This window comes from Sciurus carolinensis, chromosome 1, assembly GCF_902686445.1.
Source record: "Sciurus carolinensis chromosome 1, mSciCar1.2, whole genome shotgun sequence".
Lineage (NCBI taxonomy): Eukaryota > Metazoa > Chordata > Mammalia > Rodentia > Sciuridae > Sciurus > Sciurus carolinensis.
The window spans coordinates 183,760,483-183,784,146 of record NC_062213.1 but is presented as its reverse complement, the minus strand read 5'-3'; the positions used below and the strand labels follow the sequence as shown (position 1 = coordinate 183,784,146).

The 23,664-nt window shown below is 36.6% G+C and overlaps 1 protein-coding gene across 1 annotated transcript in view; it reads right to left on the bottom strand.

Annotated features, from left to right (window-relative positions):
- Zmym6 (zinc finger MYM-type containing 6) overlaps nt 1-22,205 on the bottom strand; it is a 35,826-nt gene extending 13,621 nt beyond the window's left edge. The window contains 15 exon segments of the mRNA XM_047521771.1: nt 244-281; nt 1,050-1,190; nt 2,390-2,537; nt 4,040-4,212; nt 5,130-5,280; nt 5,446-5,727; nt 6,920-7,035; nt 7,762-7,912; nt 9,950-10,141; nt 10,235-10,409; nt 15,041-15,182; nt 15,185-15,289; nt 15,736-15,820; nt 21,084-21,250; nt 22,073-22,205. Coding sequence (XP_047377727.1) covers nt 244-281; nt 1,050-1,190; nt 2,390-2,537; nt 4,040-4,212; nt 5,130-5,280; nt 5,446-5,727; nt 6,920-7,035; nt 7,762-7,912; nt 9,950-10,141; nt 10,235-10,409; nt 15,041-15,182; nt 15,185-15,289; nt 15,736-15,820; nt 21,084-21,176 — 1,992 coding nt within the window. The 5' untranslated portion in view covers nt 21,177-21,250; nt 22,073-22,205.
- Between the last annotated feature and the right edge of the window lie 1,459 nt (nt 22,206-23,664).

Here is a 23,664-nt window from a genome sequence, read left to right as displayed (position 1 = left end):
TTATACATGGACACAATACCTTTATTTTATTTATTTATTTTTATGTGGTGCTAAGGATTGAACCCAGTGCCTCACACATGCTAGGCAAGCACTCCACCACTAAGTACAGCCCCAGTCCTACTCTGTCTTTTGTAAATAAGCTACTAGTAGAAATTTTTCAGATATATTAGAATGTTATATCCAAAATGATAATCAACCCTAGTGGTATTATCAGGAAAAATAAAAAATAACAATAAAACTTACATCTTCAGTGATCCTTCCTGCTTCTTTAGCAGCTGCACCTGTTATAAATTAAGAAATATTTTTAAAAAAACTTTTTTCACAGTGATGGGTTCAAACCCACCACCTTGTGCATACTAGGTAAATGCTTTACCACTAAGCTATACCCCAAGACAAACATTCTTATTCCCAAAATAAACATAAAAAACACTGAGATCAAGAAGTTAATTTCACCCAGGTGTGGTGGTGCACACCTGTAATCCCAGCAGCTCAGGAGGTTGAGACAAGAGGATCTCGAGTTCAAAGACAACCTCAGCAAAAGCAAGGCACTAAGCAATTCAGTGAGAACCCTGTCTAAATAATATATAAAAATAGGCTGGGGATGTGGCTCAGTGGTTGAGTGCCCTGAGTTCAATCCCCAGTATTCCCTGACTTGCAAAAAAAAAAAAAAGAAGTTAATTCCTTTCTCTAAAGTAGGCTAGAGTCTGGACCAGAATTTCTCAAAAAATGGGCTAAGGAAACCATACCAATATCATCTGTAGTACACAGGAAAGGAATGGGCCCTAGGTCCCAGGCCCATCCTATTGTATTAGAATCTCTGATGGTAAATAAGCAGGTATATTAAAATCATCTAGTTTCTTAGAAAAAAAAGAAAATCAATGACCTATACCATTTGCTTTCACACCAACATCACTGTGCTTGCTATCTACTTTCCCCAGAGAGAGAGGAGAGGGTTTCCTTATATAATGTAAACAAAAATATTCCCAAGAAGAAACAGGCTAGGCAACACTTACCTCTACTTTCTAGCCAAATGCCTTATCAAGTCATACCTTTCAAAACACTGTTAGTGTTCACTGTAGGTTGGGCGACAGATATTTTTGCCAATGACACCACATTGGTTATAACTGGTGTTGTAACTGTCTTTGCAGAAGGGAGCTCCATTAAAGCAGTTCGTGTCTTAGAAATATTTACTGATTAAAATAAATAAAAAGATACGACCTGGTATAAACAAAATGATCATACACAAATACACAAAGCTATTTAACAACAAGGTTTTCAAGAACAATGAAAATATCTAACTCTATATCACACTGGGTTGGAAGATTCTGGTCAAATTAATGCTCACTAGGGCTTAAAAAGAGCCTGATTCTGTAAAATAAGATTCAAATGACATTTAACAGGTAAAAATACAGATATCACCTTCAGGAATAACTGGGCTGTTCTATTAGTGAATGCTAAAACTCCTACACCTAAGTTTGCTTCAAATAAAAATTTAACATGTCAATTTTTCTAAGTAAGTTGATGAGGGACCTATCCATCCACCACTGAACACTGGTTTTTCTGAAGCTACATTACAAAATGAATATTCTTCCAAACAGACTGGTCTTGGGTAACAAATGGCTAATACAAAAGATAAGCACAAGGCATATGTGATTAAGGCAAGAATTAATAAGCCTGCAAAAGTAGGCAAGAGCTAGACTGTGAGGACCAAAGGACATAAATTCTGTCACTTAGGCAGCACTTCAGGTTCTGATCAGAGAACATCATATCAAGTGTTGTGATCTAACATTCAGAAAGTGCTACTTAGGAAAGCTACTTTAAGGACACGCCACATATCTATCTGTTCTTCTGATAGTCTGACCACATTAGCTGTCCCACTTGCAAAATTATTTTATTCTTAGCCAAGAAAAACTTTGCTACCCATGAAGAAGTGGTCTATTTATTTTTTCTGAGATAATTAATGTGCTGTTCTTTTCTCCTTTGCTACAAGCAAGTTCTGGATCAAATCTTACATCAGTCACAGCAACTATATTAACATACTTATACCTTCTCCCTTTGTTTGCCCTGATTTTTAAGTTTCTGACTAGTCAGTTAATAATTAGAAATAAACAGTACAAGTTATGAATGTACAGGTAAGTTTGATCAAAAGCAATCACATTAATATTTCCTATAAATTACAGATTTATTAATTTCTTGGTATGTTTGATTATAAGAGCAAAAAGCATCCAAATTAATTTTCCCTCAAGAACATCATTAAGAATCCTTAAAGGAAATTCAGACTATTTGAATCCAGTGAAATTTTGTTTTTACTATACTATCCTCAACTGTGTATGCTGATAGTATATCTTAGAATTGATATAAAGGTCTCACTAGGTAAGTTTAATTTTACCTTTATTTTGTGGAGGAGGATCATTCATGCTTTGCTGATGACAAAACTTCAAGACACAGAAAAGGTTACAGAAATGTTTGATGTTGCCTCTCCATTTTATGGACTCACTTAGCTTACCCTGTCGTTTACAGCCATCACACTTGGCCATCTGAGATAAAAAATTTAAGACAACATAGGCTCAAAACTATAAAATAATGAAAAGATAACATTCATCATAAACCAGAGGCACTACGAAAACAGGGTACATAAGTCAGCTGAGACTACAAAATGTAAGTTTCCTATCCTAAAAGACTGTAATTAAAATACACACACACACATATGCACAATTATTTTTTTCACATTGATGTCCTAAGTTAAGAATATACAAGTTGCTCTTCTGTTTTCAAAAATTACTGATGAAAAAAATCTAAAGGCAGATTCTATTTTCAAAAGATTAAGAAGCCATATAGGCATGGTGGTACTTTGCCTGTTATTACATCTGTTGGGAAGGCTGGGGCAGGAAGATCAAAAGTTCAAGGTCAACCTGGGCAACTTAGTTTTCAAATAAAATAAAAAGGGCTGGGAATGTAGCTCAATGGTACAACACCCCTGGGTTCAATCCCCAGTAACACCCCCACATACACACAAAAGGCAGTAAAAGGAATATGGGCTTTGAGGTCATTAAGACTTTTATTCACTCAACAAATATCTAACTATATATCCTTTGCTTTAAGCTCTGTGATTGGTCCTGAACATAGAATGATGAAACATTTATTACTGCCACCACAAGAATATTATATTTTGGGGGTGAGGCAGACAAGAAAATATAGACTTCATTAGAGTGTTATAGGTGCTACCTAGGTGTCACGTACCAGCTTCCTCAAAGGCATATTACTTAACCTTCCTGGATTTCACTTCTTTTCTTTATTTTTAAACTGATAATAATATATCTACCTCTTGGGATTGTGGTGAGGATTAAATCAAACAACACACATGAATCATCAGGCATGTATTATTGGTTCAATTAATTGTAGCTATCATTGGCAGTCTTTCAAAAAGGTAACTTTTTTTGTTTGTTTGTTTGTTTGTTTTTTTGGTGCTGGGGAACCCAGGGCCATGTGCTTACAAAGCAAGCACTCTACCGACTGAGCTATCTCCCCAGCCCGGTAACCTTTTCTAAAGGAAAATAGTTAAGTCTGCCAGTCACTGTCATTTGACCTATGCAGTGAGAACAAGGTCTGACTTCAAATTCCTCAAAGTAACCTGAATGAGAGAGCCATAAGGCAACAATATGTAAAGTTGTAATTGAGAGGAACTCAAAGTTACAAACAAGTCAATGTGCCTCATAAGAAAGCAAAAATAAATGGTACATATCCTCAATCAACAAAAAGTCTCTAGATATCCTAAACTCAGATCCCCAAAGATGTTTATATTCAACCAAATTTTGTTGCAGTAGTCCATAATTTATTCTACACAGCTCCAAACACCACACTTTTATTCACATAATTTATACACATTTAAATAGAAAATAATTTGCACTAACTTTGGAAAAACCACAAAAGCCTATTTGAGAGGTTGAGACAGGATTGTGAGTTCAAGGTCAACCTGGCACCATAGAAAGACCCTGTCCCAGTGGAATAAAAAAAAGGTTAAAAAGTATATCACATTTACCTGATAAAACAGAACCGTAAATTTGGTCATGCAGTCTTCACAACAAAACTCCTCTAACTTTCCCTCCAATCGATTTTCTACCAAATTAGGGGATGTCTGTGAACAATAACTACACATCTTACAGTAGTTTCCCCATCGCTCTCCAAAGTCTCGAGCAGAGAGCAGTTTGCAAACTGAGAACACACAGGGATGAAAGAAGAAACATCAAATTCACATTAATTTCAAGGAGGTAAAGTGAGTTTCTATAGTCACAGATACAAATGGTAAGTTAATTCCTGAACATCTGACACACTATTTGCCGCTAGGTTAAAAAACAGTCTTTTTACATTCACAAAACAAACTCACATCACCTTTTAAATATAATCTAAATATTAGACCATCTATATTCAGAAACATCAGAACTGTAAGTTTCTTAACCCAAGAAGCAGTTACTACTAAAGTTCCCTATTTACAAATGGGTCAAAAAACACAAAAAAAAATCTCTGATGTCATAGTTAAGCTTACAAGACTTTCTATATGAATACCACTTATTTAATTATGTTTTGATAATTTTTCTTTACTGAGATTACTATAACATTTAGAAAGACAGACTTCAGGACTAGGATGCAGTTCAGTAATAGAGCACTTGCCTAGAATGCGTAAGGCCCTAAGTTCAATCCTAGCACAACAACAACAAAAAAAAAAAAAAAAAAAAAAGACAGACCTTAAACTAAGTAAAACCTCAACATAAAAACATTCAACTTATACCTCATAAGAGAAAAATTACTTGAAAATTAATCATGATTAACTGCTCAACTCATCATGAATTATTTCATAACAACCACATGCTATATGTATAATACTATGCCATTTTCTTTTTTTTTAAATTCATTTTATTGTAAACAAATAGGATACATCTTGTTTCTCTGTTTGTACATGAAGTAGAGGCATACCATTTGTGTAATCATACATTTACCTAGGGTAATAGTTTTTGATTCATTCTGTTATTTTTTTTTCTCTCCCCCCAATTCCTCCCACCCCTCTTATCCCTCTATAGAGTCCTTCCTTCCTCCATTCTTGCCCCCTTCCCACCCTATGCCATTTTCTTTACCTTCACTACAGAATGGCTTATCAACCCCTGAGAATCGCACAGTTTCCTTTATAATTTTCTGCAGTTTACAGTAGTCGCACATTGCCATAACTTTATTTTTTCTTTTGTATTCATCAGAGCAAGTCTTTCCACAAAACAGAAACATTTTACCCTGCAGAAAAATAACAGTCATTAAGATCTAACTAAACACAGCTGCTTTATCGTTAAGAAATCCTTTACCTTCTCATTTCAAAGCAAACTCAATGACAGTCAAAGATGAAAAAAGTGCTTCTACTGCACAAGTTGCTATGCAATCCCTTTCATCATCTCTCCTTACCTTGTAGAAAAGAAGTTCTGGTTTTGTGACAAACAGATGACTACAGTGGTGACACCTGAGTTTCACGACTGTCTGTGTTACAGCAACCTGCTGGGATTGTTCAGCAAAAGTCTGGTGACTAGCTGCTATGGCAGGGACGCTGACAGAGCTGGAGGAAATGGCAGCGGCAACGTCACCACGTCCTGGTGGGCCTACTGACCGGCAGGGTAAGCTCGCAACCACTTGGCCCTGAGACGGGGGCACCGCAGAAGACTGTGTTCCCTTTGGTTTGTTAAATACATTCTGAATGAACACAGGCAAAGATTTTAATCAACCGAGAAATAATGTAACAATATTTTTATTTTGTCAATTTAATTAATCCCACCACAGTTTTTAAACATCTTATTTCTCACAGGAAGAATTTCAATGACATACTTTCAAAATATAAGAACTGAGAAATGCAACATTAAAAGGTTGAGGCCTGGGCTGGAGTTGTAGCTCAGTGGTAGAGCGCTTGCCTAGCATTGGGTTTGATTCTCAATATCACATAATAAAAAGTAAAGGTCCATGGACAACTAAAAAAAAAAAAAAAAAAAAAAAAAGGTGGAGGACTGGAATCCAGATAACAAATTTTCACATACTTCTTTAGTAAATTATGGCAGGTCTTGCCTTCCCCCAGGGTACCTCTTCCTGCATGCCTGTCACCAACCAAATCTTTTCTGGTTTTTGGTGGAACTAGGGGATTGGACCATGGGCCTGACACATGCCAGGCAGGCAATCTACCACTAAGTCCATCTCCAGTCCCCGCCCTACTTTTTATTTTGAGGCAGGGTCTCACTAAGTTGCACAGGCTGACCTCGAACCTGCTATCCTCCTACCTCAGCTTCTGGAGTAGCTGGGTTTTCAGGTGTACGCTGCCACACTCAGTTACCAACTCCTGATAGCTATTACAACACTGTGGCTACCAGCAGTCTCTTTTCTCCTTGGGGCCAGATACCATATCAGACATCCTCCCATGCAGGATATCACAAAACACAACAGAGTTTCTTTCTGTGCATACTGTAGAAAGCAGATGAAAATGGGACAAGTAGAATTTTGTAACTCCATGCCAGGAGTTCCTAAGTTTCTGGCCCAAACTTGAGAGGAAGGGGAACATGAGCCCCCAAAGGCTACTACTGTTCTTCACACTACCAACTCAGATCATATCCTAGCCTCCACCCTTCTGAAAGGTAGAGAACCAAAGGAGAAAGTAGAAAGGAAGGGTAGTTCACCTAAGTACCCTAAATAAGGCAGCCCAATGTCTGGATTTAGAAATTTTGTACAAATAACCTCCGGAACCTCTGGAATAAACTCTGTTCAACCCCTGGCTGAACACAATGTTGCTCTTCTTAAATATGAACTTTTTAAAGTATAGACCTTCAGTAGCCAACATTTTGCCATGGAATAAAACCTAAGAAAACTCCAGGGATAAAACACTACCTTAGATTGATCATACCTGGAAAGCTACCACACAGTTGGAGCTGCAGAAGCTGTATATAGTTCCATTTGACATGGCTAGGTGATACTGAGGGATTGCAGAGGTTTTACAACTATGACATGAAACCTGGACACCTTGATGACAAAAAAAAAAAAACAAAAAGCAATGAATGTTATAAAAATGAACAAATAATTTAAAACTCTATTAGTAGAAAGAAAAAAAAAAATCAAATATTCAGTACAGTTGCCCCTGGGTAATCTGGGGGGATTAGTTCCAGAATTCCCTGAGGATTCCAAAATCTGTAGATGCTCTGTTCCTTACATAAAATGTCACAGTATTTGCATGTAATCTATGCACATCCTTCCAAATATCCTCTCACATACTTTAAAGCATCTCTGGATTACCTATAACACTTGACAAGGAAAAAATGTCTGTACATGTTTAGTACAGAGGTAATTTTTTTCTGCAATATTTTTGATCCAGTTGTTTGAATCCATGAATAGGGAAACCAGAGACATGGAATGCTAACTGTAATGAACAACAACAACAAAAAAAAAAAAAAAAAAAATCAAGGAACTCTACAATAATCTGTAAATCTAACTACAACTAACCTTGATTAACTTCTACTTAAATAACAACTAACCACAACTTACAATTAATTCTTTTCTTTCTTCTCATATATGAAACCCATAAAATACATATATAAAACTATTTGCATTTAAAAATCAGTTCTTTAAATTATACTTGGGTCCTTATTTAATCCTATAGATAAATTCAGTTTGTTGCAAAATGAAAGAAAAGCAGTTACAGGCTTCTTCAACAGTTACTAAATCTACAAATTTATCAAATTTAAACATTACCTGAAGAAGTAACCGTTTTAACTCTGTATGCAGATAAGCAATTAATAGAACAGAAAAGCTCTGTTTTTCCTGAGTCATTCGTAGTCTCAATCATTTCAGCAGAGGGCCTCAGTGATTTCCCCAGAGCATAGGGAGGAGTTTGGGCCGAATTCTATTAAGAAAATAAAATAACATTTAGATACTTAGTGCCAGCATACATAACTACATAGTGTTTTAAAAAGAAAAAATAAAAGCTACATTTAACAGCTGCCTTTGATTGAAATGTTTGGGCATGACAAATATTAGACTTTTCTGAAAGTTGGAATATGGAGAAGGTAAGTTCTTTCAGACAATAGAAGAATGAAGAAAAGTAGTAGCTACTCAGACATTTAGGAAGAACAAAACACATTATAAGAAATGAATGAGGAATTAACATACTTTTCTCATCATAAATAACCAGAGAGGACCAGGTGGTTCCTGAGCCAAACAGCCATCCTCAGTGTGGACCTAACCTCAATCTAGGAGAGTCCACCACCTTTAAGCTACTTAACTTGTCAGACTCTTTAGTGAGAGACTGAAATGATACTCAATGCATATCATGAAATCCTACAGAACTACTTATTTTTTTAAGCTGAGTTTCATAAAAAAGTCTGCCTGTAAGTTTGTTCTAAGAAATAATAACAGTATTAAATAGCTACCATTCATACAACCAATCTTACTACTTTCTGAATGCTTATCATTTAAGTCAAATCCCATGCTAAGCAATTTATGTGCACTATATCATTTCATTCTTTCAACAACACAGTCATGCTTTCAAAAATTATATAACCAAAGTTTAAAAAACAACTTTAATTAAATTCACAGATAAACAGAAGCAGGAAATTAAACTTATTCCATCACACTCTGTAGTTCAGGCTCCTAACCACTGTATTATGCTGTCTTTCAGTAAAAAAGTAAATAGCAGGAAAACATAAATTGTGAAGTTTCACACAATCTTCCTAGCAAAAGACAAATATCATTTACACAATGGACAGTACAACATCAGTAACAAAATTAAACATGGAACTGATTTTTGGATCATTTCTAATCATAATAGAATCATTATCAGATTCTATTCCTGTGAAACCATAAACAGACTGCCAAAGTGGCAATTCCTAGAAAAGAGATACTTTTCAATCATGAATGCATATTACTAATAGCTCAAAAGAATTACCAAATCAAAAACTTGGTCTAAAAAAAAAATCTGCTATCATTCACATTCTTTAAAAAAAAAAAAAAAAAAAAAAAAAACTTTAAAAACCCAAATCATTCAGTAAAAATCAAATTTACAAAGTGATACATTTAATAACCAGATTAATCCACTATTCATTACAATAAATAAAATCAGCTAAAGTATTTTAATGCTTGAGTCAAAATAACAAACAATTGGAAATGACAAACAAAATGACAATCCAATCCAAAGTACTCTGTAGAACGAAAAAAATATGCTGGATGCAGTGGCACACACCTGTAATCCCAGAGGCTCAGGAGGCTGAGGCAGGAAGAATGTGAGTTCAAAGCCAGCCTCAGGAATTTGGCGAGACCCTGTGCCTAACTAACATATAACAAATGGCTGGCAGTGGGGTTCAGTGGTTAAGCAACCTGGGTTCAATCCCTGGTACCAAAAAAAAGAAGAAAAAGATATGCTTTCTTCTAGTGGCTTGGGAGGCTGAGGTAGAAGGATTGACAGTTCAAAGCCAGTCTTAGCAATTTTGAGGCGCTAAGCAACTTAGTGGGACCCTGTCTCTAAATAAAATACAAAATAGGGCTGGGGATGTGGCACAGTGGTTGAGTGCCCCTGAGTTCAATCCCCAGTACCAAAAAAAATATGCTTTCTTGAGATTCACTGATTTTATCACCTTTTAACTTTTGCTCATAGTTTATTAACCATAAGGAGTTTTCTTCACGATTTCACAAAACATTTCACACAGCAAATCATATAATGACAGCTATTAATTCTCAGGCATGAAGAGAACCTTAAAGCAACCTACTTCACCTATATCATCTCACTCTACAATCACCCCTTCAGCATCAGAATCACATTTTCCTGGAGAGGAAATCACATGAGGATGAATGGATGGGAGAAGCTTGATCTTTTATTCTGCAGTTCATCCCTGCCCAGCCAGCTCAGGAGTGAGTCTGCCTACGCATGACAAATGGATATTCGTACCTGCTTGTATGCTGTGACACTTGTTGAACTAAAAACCTTCTGGGATTGGCAAGGTCCAGAGCTACTATAGCAATAGCTTCCACAGTTCTCACAACAGTTCATGGTAAGGTTGTTGGTGGAGTGAAATTTGGAAAAACAGGCATCACTACAAAGACCATGTACCACATTTTGATATTTAACTTCAAATCGAATCTAGGAAATAAACACACACACACACACATATAAAATAAGTACAGCCAGTTAAAATCTCTGATCTTTGAGCAATAGAAGTAAAATGTAACTTACATCCGCATTTTTCTGACACATACTGCACTTAGTCGAAATGCTGTTGGTATATATGGTAACAACAGGTTTTTTCTTTAGCTCATAAGAAGACAGGCATGATTGGCTGCAGAAATCTTTGCTAGGAGAGGAATTATCAAATTGTGTTGTAATCACATCCTTTGGATTTAAAATTTCTCTAAAAATAAAGAAAAAAGGCAAAATGAAATGTGTAACAATTGTAACTTCCTTCTCTTTGTGAGCAAGTATTTACCCCTGATATTTACCAGGGGCAGCTAGAAAAAAAATTTGAATAAAGCATCTGAAAACCTGGGCTTGATGATTGTGTTCTGTCACTTATCAGCTGAATGACAATGAGTCAGGCGATTACTGTTTCAATTTCCTTGTGTAAATGGGGTTTTTAATAACTAATTTACAGATGTGTGGAGGGAAAACTTCATTTAAAATATAAGCAGTCAGTGGGGCATGATAGCACATGCTTGTAATCTCAGCTACTCAAGAGGCTGAGGCAGGAGCATCACAAATTAGAGGCCAGCCTGCACAACTTACAGAGACCCTGTCTCAACATAAAATATAAGAAGAGGCGGGAGGGGCTGGGGTTGTGGCTCAGTGGTAGAGCTTGCCTAGCTTGTGTGAGCACTAGGTTCAATTCTCAGCACCACATATAAATAAATGAATAAAAATAAAGGTCTGTCAACATCTAAATAAATTTAAAAAAAAAGAAGAGGCTAGAAATATTGCTCAGTGGTAGAGAATTTGCATATCATATAGGGGGCTCTGGATTCAATCCCTAGTACCACAAAAAAAATTTTAATTAAAAATAAAAACAGGGGCTGGGAAGATAGCTCAGTCGGTAGAGTGCTTGCGTTGAAAGCACAAGGCCCTGGGTTCGATCCCCAGCACCACAAAAAAATAAATAAATAAATAAAATAAAAATAAAATAAAAACAAAATATAACTGGCCAGTAGCTCATGACAAAAACAGTGAAGCTTCCTGCTCCAACCAAATTTCACCTGCTAGAGTCAATGAGATTAGATTCAGAGGCCATGCCACAACTCCAAACCCCAAGATATGTGCCCTTTTACTCAACAGCAAATGCCAAGAGTAGAAATATGAATGAGACAATAAGTGAAATTTTTTAAAATTTAAAAATATAAGATTTGAGGAAATAGATAAACTACCAATGACAGGAACAACACAAATAACTAAATAATTGTGCAAGGTTTCTTTTTTTTTTAATTGTATGAGATTTCTAGAGCCATTTTATAAGAGCTAATTATTACAATAAGCACTGATCCAATATCTGGGTAAAAGAGAGCTTACGTATTACTATTCCTTCCACAAGTATAAAAATCAAAGGTAACAGTTATTAACTAGAAACACTAGTGCAGGTCACAATAATAGCAGTAATATTACATATGATAAATAAACTGAGTAATTAATATGTACCAGGCATTAATCACTTTACTCAATTACCCTATTTATTTATTTGGTACTAGGGATTGAACCCAGAGGCCTTTAACCACCAAACCATATCCCAGTCCTTTTTATTTTTTATTTTGAGACAGGGTCTCACTATGTTGCTGAGGCTGGCTTTGAACTTGGGATCCTCCTGCCTCAGACTCCCGAGCTGCTGAGATTACAGGTGTGTATCACATCGCCCAGCTCAATTACCCAATTTAAATATCATAAAACAGTAGGAGGGAAATATAATTGCCACTTTACAGGTAAGGAGAGCAAATCAGAGGTGAAATCATTTGTCAAAGTCGTACCGCTGGTAAGCAGTGATGGCAGAATACAAATGCAGCAGTCTGGAGTTAATCATTCTGCTAACCTGGCTCCCATCCTGTACCTTTATCATGCAGAAGAAAAAAGCAAGTAGACATGCTTATATATAGGTGAAGTGTTAATTTTAAAATGTTGCTTGGTTTTGCTAAAAACAGCAATAAAGAATTTTACTTAATAAGGCAAATCTGCCAGTGACATAATGTATGCATAAATAAGTCAGTAAGAATGACTTTTTAAGAAAATTTGTGCATGCAAATACAAACACACTCTAAACCTTATGTATTCAAATGAGCATTAAACCTTAACATTGATCCTGGGTAAAAAATTATACCTCTTGCTATAATAACATGGCTCAAAACACTTTCTTCTATTTTTCCTCTAAGTTCTCTTAATTTATAAGAACCTAAAAATATTTTTAATTGTATGATTAAATCTCATGCTTGAGAGGATAATTCAGTTTAATCACTCACTATCTTGACCTGATAAGGCATCAAGTAACTTTTCAACTCATGCTAAAGACAGACGTGTACCCTAACTTAATCTAAAAGAATGTTTCAGAGACTCTGAAGGCAGGGCCATATCCAGAGATGAAAAACTTTCTGAGGGGCTGCTCAGTGGCAGAGTATTTGCCTAACATGCGTGAGGCCCTGGGTTTAATCCCCAGTACCACAATAAATAAATAAATACATAAATAAACAAATCTAAACAAGGGCAGCATTGTGGCAAAAGTCACTGACCAGGGTGGCTACTTAAAAGAACAAATTATGCATTTGGATGTATAAGTCATGTCAAGTTCTTTAAAACTTAATTCACTTTATATTTATATTTAATATACTGAAACAAAATATCTAAAAACAAAATGAAATTTACTCATATCAGTTTTATTAAAATGACATTAACATATTAAAGGAAGATATAAGAAGGGCATTTTAATCTGAGTTCCACCTGTAATCCCAGGGGCTCCAGTGGCTGAGGTAGGAGGACTGTGAGCTCAAACTCAGCTCAGCAAAGGCGAGGTGCTAAGCAACTTACTGAGACACTGCCTATAAATAAAATACAAAACTGGGCTGGGGATGTGGCTCAGTGGTGGAGTGCTCCTGATTTTAAACCCCAGTACCAAAAAAAAAAAAAAAAAAAAAAGGAAGGATATTTTAAAAACAAAAACAAATTAAATCTGAATATATAAAACACTGAACAACACCTCTCCCTTTTGGAGATTTTTCTTTTCGCAGGATTTACTTTTAGATGTCTTAGGCCAACACACCAAATAGATAAAGAAACTGTCACCTATCTCAAAGACAAAAGAGTCCATAAATTAAGTATACACAATAAAATGCAAAGTAATAATTATAAATAGAAGCACATAAAATTAAAATTTATTACTAACAGTAAGATACCATTTATTAAATACTCACTATGTGCTAGGCAATGTGCTATTACTGTCTTATTAAAATTCTAAGGAGCCAGATGTGGTGGTACACACCTATAATTCCAGAAGCTCAGGAGGCTGAGGCAGGAAGATTGTGAGTTCAAAGCCCACTGCAATAATTTATCAAGGCCCTAAGCAAATCATCCAGATTCTGTCTCTAAATAAAATATAAAAAAGGGTTGGGGATGTGGTTCAGTGGTTAAGCACCTCTGGGTTCAATCCCTAATATCAAAAAAAAAAAAATTTCCTAGGGGGTAAGAAAATCAGTAAATTCAACGGACCAGGGGATAGGAGGAAGGGAAGGAGTGGGGAAGTGTTGGGGAGTGATATTGGCCAAATTACAGTGTATACCGTGTATGTGTGTGTGTACAAATATGTAATAAATCCCATCATTATGTAAAGCTATAATGCACCAATAAGAAAAAGTAGAAAGAAAAAAACTCTGAGGAAGTTAGTATTATTTAACAGTGAAAAACTGAGATTCAGGAAAGTGAATATATCTAGCCCAAGGTTACTTAGCTAGTAAGTAATGGAATCATAATCTAAAACCAAGTTTGGTTTTTTCCTTCAATACAGGGGACTGAACCCAGGGCCTCACTCATGCCAGGCAAGTGCTCTACCACTGAACTACAACCACTAATCTACAACCAAGCTTTTAACTTTTCTTCCTCTATGTTAGTCACTACTGACACCACAAACTTTCAACAATTTCATTTGCTGTCTCATTCATGTGTGATCTTGGCAGCTGCTGGCTAGTAACAGGACATAATACCTCAGGATCTGGAGCTGTGTGATGGCCACTAAATCTAGTCCTACTGGCTCCAGCAAATGAAACGTAAGCTCAAAATCTCACACTTTCTTACTGGAACTACTATCATGAAAATAGGCAAAACGTGCCCAAATTTTTCAAATGCACTAAGAGAGAGAAAAGTTTATATGACTTTTCTGTTTCTTCTCTCTGCATCTAAGCAGTATTATAAAGCAATGTCCCAAATAAAGGCTCACAAGGATATTAGAAATAAACACCCTATTTCTGTGACCACTTAACAGTTTTTATCTTCTAAAGAATTAAATAACTTTCATATATTATTAGAAGTGAGACTAAGCTGGATGCAGTGGCATGTGCTTGTAAACCCAGTCACTCAGGAGGCTGAGGCAGGAGAATGGCAAATTTGAGGTCAACCTCAGCAACTAGCAAGACCCTGTCTCAAAATTTAAAAAAGGGGGCTGGGGATGTAGCTCAGTGTAAAGCACTCCTGGGTTCAATCTCTAATACCAAAAAAAAAAAAAGTGATACTATTGTATCTATACTTTTAAGATAGCTCTTAAACAATTTTAAATGTTTGTTGTCTACAATTACAGAAATATGAGTGATCCTATAATTCCAAAATGGTTCATTTCTTTCCATAGTAAAATTTAAATTGAAAGAGATAGAAAACTGGTTTAGGCAATACTTCTAACACCGAGTTACTTTTATAATGTTGCAAAACTTTAATTTGCACATTCCTCCAAAAGTAAGAACAAGTCTAAACTAAAATATATACACATTTTAAAAAGCAAAGTAAAAAGAGATATCTTTAAGAATTTTATACTTTGAGCAGTTTGCACAGGTTTTCCTGGGAGGAGGTGGTAGGCAGACAGGTGAAGAATATCCGGTGATACATCGTGTGGAACAGAAGAGTTGAGTAGATCCTGTCTTATGATATGCAGTTTGACCCTTATAAAGCATCTTTTACAACCAGAACAAAAAACCTGAATAGCTACAGCTGGAACTGAAGGAAGCAATACATTTGGGCCAGATGATGCAAGAGAAAGCTGAAAGCCTGGAGTCAACTGCTGGGCTAGCAAAATAAGGGAAAAAAAAAAAGGTTTTAGTATTTTTTTATATATGTAAAATATATATGTATGTGTAATTTCTTTTAGGACAGCTTTGAAATTCAATACTAATGAGACAATACTCCAAAACAGGGAGTTTCAAACTTTTTTAACCATGACCCCTAAAATTAAATTTTACAATATAACTCAATTCTCACATACACACATTTGTATGTGTGTATAATTTGGTAAGTGAAACAAGTTTCCAGAAACAGCACATTCCTTACTACACATATCACATTCTGATATAATCTCATTCAATTTCTTTTTTAAATGATGATGAATAACAGCTCCCAGTTTGAAAAACATACTCTAAAGGAAAAGACTTACATGAGGAGTGCTTTCCCTCAATTCTTCTAGACAGAATAAACAAATATTAACTGTAATTAACTCATACAGTTATACTTCTTACCAAGAGGACTGTCACTAACTGAAAATACAGCACTGATTTTCAGTTCACTTTCTTGACTTTTCGGCTGTTGGGCATGTCCATACTCCTTTTAAATACAAAAGAGAAAAGAGAAAAATGAATAAAATATACCTAAGCAAACTAGAAATTCAAGTAAAAATTAATTCTATCACATTCGTTCCTTTTACATTGTACTCAATCATCTTCATGAACATCTCAAAAGTCAAAATTTGAAAGTTATTAGACTAGATTTAATCTTCACAAAGATAAGCTGTCAGTATTGGAAAATATTTTATAAAGTTATATTCACTTTTCAAATATAATCTTGATGTATGAGAATAATACATAGTTATTCCAACCCACAATACTTCTCATTTTTTAGGATGTATTTACAAGGGAGTGGTAAATGAAAAGAAATCTGAATGATTCAGAGTTTAGATTTAAATCAGTAATTTTAGCCAAAAGACTTTTAAGCTGTCATATTTGTAATGGCAGAAAAGATAGAGAAGAATTTCAATGCAATCAGCTCATTATACACAAAATCAACCTAAATCAGATTTATCTTCAATATGTCCTTTAAAATGTAGAATTAAGGGGCTGGGGTTGTGGCTCAGTAGTAGAGCACTTGCTTAGCATGTCTGAGGCACTGGGTTCAATTCTCAGCACCACCATAAATAAAAATAAAGGTCAACAAAAGAATATTTTTTTAAATGTAGAATAAAATCATCTGACAAATTTTAAAGTATATTTTAAGATATATTTTTAAGATATACCTATCTTGAAAAGGACTGCCATTTATTTGGAAATCACAACTACCTTTTTTGTACATGTGTTAAAATGGCCTTACATATTTCCAAATGAAAATTTTTTTAAAAACTGTCTTACTTTTCTGAAACAATGGTCATAATAAATGGTAGTTACCAAAACCTACCTACACTTAGTAAAATAAACGACTACGTCAGTTCCAAAACCACTTTTGAAATTTCCTTATTAAGTGAACAAAACTAGGAACTGCTGCATTAGATTATCACTTTCCATGAAAGGTATTTTGGCACCAAACAGATGCTCCCTATAAGACAGAACTATCCCCCTATCTCTCACCCTGCATAAAACTCAACTCAAAGTGGATCAAGGACCTAAGCATTAGATCAGAAATCCTGCGCCTACTAGAAGAAAAAGTAGGCCCAAATTTTCATCATGTCAGCTTAGGAACTGAATACCTCAACAACACTCCTAAAGCGCAAAAAGTAAAATAAAGAATCAATAAATGGAATGGATTCAAACTAAAAAGCTTCTTCGCAGCAAAGGAAACAATCAAGAATGTGAAGCTTACAGAATGGGAGAGCATCTTTGCCACCTGCACCTCAGATAGAGCCTTAATCTCCAGAATATATAAAGAACTCAAAAACTTAACACCAAAAAAGAAACAATCCAATCAATAAATGGGCAAAGGAAATGAACAGACATGTCACAGAAGAAGAAATATGATCAGTCAACAAATACATGAAAAAATGTTCAACATCTCTAGCAATTAGAGAAATGCAAACCAAAACTACTCTCAAGATTTCATCTCATTCCAGTCAGAATGGCAATAATCAAGAATACAAGCAACAATAAGTGTTGGTAAGGATGTGGGGAAAAAGGTACACTCATACATTGCTGGTGGGACCGCAGATTGGTGCAACCACTATGGAACACAGTATGCAGATTCCTCAGAAAACTTGGAATGGAACCACCATTTGACCCAGTTATACCACTCCTCAGTTTATACCCAAAGGACTTAAATCAGCGCACTACAGTAATGTGGCCACAACAATGTTTATAGCAGCTCGATTCACACAGCTAAGCTATGGAACCAACCTAGGTGTCCTTCAACAGATGAATAGATAAAGAAAATGTGGTACATACACACAATGGAATATTACTCGGCCTTAAATAAGAATGAAATGATGGCATTTGCCAGTAAATGGATAGAAATGGAGACGATCATACTGAGTGAAATAAGCCAATTCCAAAAAACCAAAGGCCAAACATTCTCTCTGATATGTGGATATACTCACAATAAGGGGGTTGGGGGATAGAAGTTCACTGAACTGGACAGTGGGGAAAAGAAGGAACGGGGATGGGAATAAGACAGACAGTAGAATGAATCAGACAAAACTTTCCTATGTTCTTATATGAATACATCATGTACAACCACAAAAATTGGAAGCTATACTCCATGTATGTACATGTCAAAATACATTCTATTATCATGTATAATCAAAAAGAATAAAAAAAATTTAAATAGACTTATCATAACTTCTTTTTGTTTACAATAAAAAAAATGCTAGCTCTTATACTTATTAGATCCACAATTACAGCCATTAGTAAATATTTTATGAATGAATAAATCCAAATCCATTCCAGCCAAAGTGGATGGTCTTAAACATTACTTGATACTTAATATTATTTACTGGCACTCAGAAAGCAGTAAAAGTTAAAAGTATAAATATATACCTTCTTCAGTTTACCTTATCAACTACTTCATCTCTAATATTTTTCTAATATTCTTGTTATATTTCCCTGGTCAGTTTCTTTTTACTTTGCAAAAAAACTATTCTAAACCCTTCATTACTCTCAAGACCATACCTCACTTATTTCCTGTTCACTGATGTTTCAATTTAATCAATTACAAACAAGCAACTAAGAAACATCAGATTCTTCTCTCTACCATATATGTCAACTGATTAGCAAATTGTTCTCTTACCTCACTGGAAAAGGCAACCATCTTAAATAGTGCTTGTGTTCAAGATTTTTCTCTTCCTTCTTTCAGCACTCCATCCTATCTCCCTTTATCTACAACCTCTCTCCATCTCCATATTGGTTTCTTCCCCTCAATTTATAAATGAATCTACTCCACTTGCTTCTCCTTCTCTATTCCATCAAATTTCAACAAATGCACTTCATTCTTTCTCTACTTCCTCATTTTAATTCCTTCCTGAACCCAATACAAACAAGCTACTAGTCTATCTGAAATTATTTAAGATAATCAATCATCTCACAATTGCCTAGTTCAATAAACACTTTTAGGTTTCTATTTTACTTGGCCTCGCAGATAAATCTGATGCTGCCAATGATTCCACTGTCTGGTCATATTATTTCATTACTGCTTCTTAGTATCTGCAATAGACTGAACGTCTGTCGCCCCCTCCCAAATTCATATGTTGAAACCCTTATAATCTCTCAAGTGATAGTATGTGGAGATGAGCCCTCTGTGAGGTAATTAGGTCATGAGGGTAGAGCCCTCATAATCAGCATTGGTGTCCTTACAAAAAAAGAGGCTAGAGGGCTAGGGTTGTAGCTCAGTGGTAAAATGCCCGCCTGGCAAGTGCAAGGCACTGGGTTTGATCCTCAGCACCACATAAAAATAAATAAATAAAATAAAGATATTGTGTCCATCTAGAATTTAAAAAAAAAAAAAAAAGAGGCTAGAGAACTAGCTAGCTTTTTTTTCACTACCAAAGGATACAAGAAGTTGGTTCTCCCTTGAACCCAATCATGTGGCATCCTGATTTCAGACTGCTATCCTCTATCCTCCAGAACTGTGGAGAAATTCATCTGTTGTTTATAGGCCTTACAGTCTATGGTATTTTGTTACAGCAACACAAAATGACTTAGTGCTATCATCTGAATATGGTCTGTCCCCTCTGAAACTTACATTGAAATCTTATTCCTTAGGAAAAAGTGTTGAGAGGTGGTGGTACCATTAAATGGTGATTAGACCACTAAGAGAGACTGATGCCTTAAGAAAGGCCTGAGTCAGTTACTGAGTGTGTTGTTACAAAGCAGGGTTCAAGTTTTGTAACTTCTGTGCATATATGCTTCTCTTCCACTTTTCCACTAACATAACACAATACCACGCACTCACTGGAAGCCAAGCACATACTAGTAACTTAATCTTGGACTCAAAGTCTCCAACGGTCAGTCAAAATAAACTTATTTATAAATCACCCAGTCTCAGGTATTGTTACAGCAACAGAAAACATACTAAGACAGATGGTATCATTAATTGGGTGACCTTTTAACAAGTTACTGGTCTCTGATTCTCATGTGTCTCTGATCCTTATGTGTAAGATGGGAATAAAAACAGTATTTAACTCAAGGTTGCAATTATCAAGTGGATTAATGTACATAAACTGCTTTTCAACAGTGTTCACACTGTAAGCATACACAATGTTAATAATAATGTCATATTATTATGACACCAAGATATACTGCATATTGATAAACTAATACCATCTTTGTTGTTGTTCATCATCATCATCATTTTTATATTTTCTGTTCCAGGTACACTGGTCTTACAGTTCTTCAAGAGAACCATGTATCTTTCCAACTCAGGACTGTCTTGAACACTCTTCTTCATGCCAGTTGCCTAGTCAATTCATTCTTCAAAATTAGCTTATAAATCCTTCCCTCTGGAAGGACTTCCTAACTACTCCTATCCCCTCCCAAAACTAGGTCAGATTCCCCATTTTCAGGTTTTTCTTCCAAAGTACTTGTCATAGTTTGTAACTACATACATATATATGTATTTTTTAATTGACCAATTACTTGGGAAATCTCTGTCTTTACTAATTGGTAAACTCTATGAGGTAGGGAAGGAACTAAGCTAACTACTCACTCCTGGGCCCCCAGAACATACAATAGACAATAAATACTTAACAGAACAAGAAAGTGCAATCAGGTACAAGAGAAGTTTTTTAAATAGCAAATATGAAAAAATGGTAATACGTACCGCTTTCCTTTTACAAAATAGTGCATAGTTATCAAGATTTTTGATAATTCAAAGCACAGAAACCTGATACCTTGTCTTACTCCATTTTTGTGTTACCACAGACTGGGTAATTCATAAAGAAAAGAAATTTATTTCACAAAGTTTTGGAGGTTGTGAAATCCAAGATATAGGGGCCACAGTTAGATAGGGCCTTACCTGCTGCATCATGAGAGAAGGCAAGAGAACATCCAAGAAAGAGGAAGAAGCAAGAGAGGGCTGAACTGAATTTTACAACAAGGCCTTTCTTGCAGTAACTAACCCATCCTGAGATAATAGCATCAATCCATTCTTGAAGGCAGAAGCCCTCATGACCTGATTATGTCTTATTAGGCCTCAACCCCCAACAACATTGCACTGGGTTAACTACACATCCAACACATGGGCTTTGAGGGTATACAATCAAACCAAAGCACCCACCTAAGGGGGAAAGAATCATTTTTGTTTCAACTTATAAACCATAAACTGCCTAGGTAAATTTTTCAATTCAAAATAGACAAGAAGAAAAAAAAAAACTTTATCAAGCGGAAAAATTTACTTGAGCATTGTCAGGTTCTTCTTTAATTTTGTCCAGAAGCCCCTGTTGAGGTGTCATTGCTTTGTCACATTCACCACCCAAAGGTTCTTTCATTCTACTTTTTTATAGAGAGGAGTTCTCTAGTTTAAAACCAATGTATTTCTTCTTGGCAATGGATAGTTGGACTCCTACAACACAAAAAACACAATCAGTACACAGCTGTTTGGTGGGTTTTTTTCCGTTTTGTTTTTTTGGGGGTGTCTTGTGGAGGGATCCTCCTTCATTTTATCAATATTAAAATTGTCAGGATTGAGCATTTGAAAAACAACCCTCTGGGACCGTGACTAACTGTTCTCTTTTCTTCCTGCTTTCTTGACATAAGAAATCAAGTCTTCTGGCAACAGCTCGTACTTTCCTAGTATCTTTAAAAACAAACACTATTTTCTTCAATATGTTTAAAGTAGCAAGGGAGGAAGTTACGAAGTTTTCAGAGGAATGGATTCAAGAAATACAGTTCCTAATTCCAGGAGTACTGACTTGGAGGTCTTATTTCTCAAAGAGGGGCACAGTAACACCCCACCCTCAACTCTAACTCACCCTTCACTGGAACCCTCCAAGGGTGCCAATTCTTAGCCCAACTCTGATTCAGAGATCCAGATCCCATCACAATAGCATGCACTCACAGGTGGCCCTTCCTTAAAGTGGGACACCTGTACCTTTCAGAGTCTCCATAGGGGTCAAGCCCTTCTGAGTCCAGCATCCCAAACGCCACCCTGTAAACAAGGAACTTGGCGGTTCAAGAGAGATTCCCTTCCTCGAAAAGTGCATATTAAAGTTGAAGCAAAAGGGAACCTCTCCAGTCAAGGCACGCATGGAAACGGACAACTGCTCTAAAACTTCGTTTCAAGGAAGACCTGAGAACTCTCGACCAGTTGCCACAATTCTAACCACCTACGGACGCTCACCCCTCCCTGGAGTTATCACCTGAGTTCCCAAGTTCCCATTCCCACCAAAAAGTCTCGCGCCCGTCATTAAGGACCGACGCCACAACCCAGTTTCGCTGGAGGAGCGCTGGACCCACTGGTGCCTGTCAGCACGTCCCCGGGGAGACATCTGCAGTAGGCGCAAGCTACCTCGGCCGCGCCACCCGCCCCGCGCCCCCTGGTCACGTGGCGCAGCTGCGCTCCGCCCCGCGCCCGCCCGCGCTGCGCCCCCCACCTTTAGTCGCCTCCCGGCTCCCGCAGGAGCGCTGAGCGGAGGAGGCAGAATAGGACCCAAGGGCCGGAGGACCCGTATTTTCTCCTACTTGAATTCCGCCTGATGTATCTCAAAGCAAGACTCGGCCAAAGGTGCGTGTGCAGCCCTGGTCTCCGCCCTTCTTTCCCATCATGCCGCAGACCTAAGCCCCGTGGACCTGTCTCCGCCCTTCTTTCCCGTCATGCCACAAACTGAGTTGAGTGGCTCTTGCCAGCCCTGGTCTCCGCCCTTCTCTCCCGTCATGCCCCAGAACTGAGCTCAGGGAACCTTCTGAGCCCTGTCTCCGCCCTTATTTCCCGTCATGCCTCAAACCTTAATTCAGTGGGCTTTGCCAGCTCTAGTCTCCGCCCCCGTTTCCCGTCATGCCCCAGGACTGAGCTGAGTGGACCTTCACTTCCCAGCATCCCTATCACCTCGGTTATGGTTGACTTCTTAAAGAGACCAAGGTTTGATTGTGAAAGTGAAGAAAGAGTTTGGGGGAGGCTGTCAGGAACGTTAGATGGCGCTGCAAGTGTTCTGCTCAATACTTTAATGGCCTTTTCAGAAGGGTGGCCTGTCAAGACATTATAATAATAAATAATACCTGACACTTCCTGTACTGTGCCAATTAATCTTGACCGCACCTCTAAGAAATACATTTTTTATCTGAGATATAAATAACAAGATTAACTTTCCAAAGTCAAGTATTTATTAAATGTTGTTTTGAAGATGCATCCATAATTTGTGTGACCGTTCATTTTGACTGCTCTGTAGTACTCTATTTTTAATGAGTACACTACAATTTGATCATCTATGATCGGTGGTCTTGAGTTGTTTACAATTTGGGGCTATTAGGAATAAGGCTACTGTGAACATTCTTATTTTTGTTAACATATGCACACATTTAATTGCTTGCATATATTTGTAAAACTTAAGTAGATAATGTCAAACAATTTTAGAAGGTGCTTATTTCACTTTATACTTCCACCAGCAATATATGAGTATTTCAGTTGCCCAACACCTCACCAATAATTACTGGTATAAATTTTTATAATTTTAACCAACTCTTGGGGTAGACCATATCTGGCTATGGGTTTCTTTCTTTATTGATACCAGGGATTGAACCCAGGGACACTTAATCACTGAACCTCATAACCAGCCCTTGTTTATATTTTATTTACAGACAGGATCTCCCTTAGTTGCTGAGGCTGGCTTTGCCTCTTGCCTCAGCCTCAGGAGCCACAGCTCACTGTGGTTTTAATTAGCATTTCCCAGGTTACTAATAAGGTTGAGCTCATTTTCATGTTTTTGGATATCTGGATATTCTCTCTATAAAGTGTCTGTTCAAGATTCTTACTCTTACTGT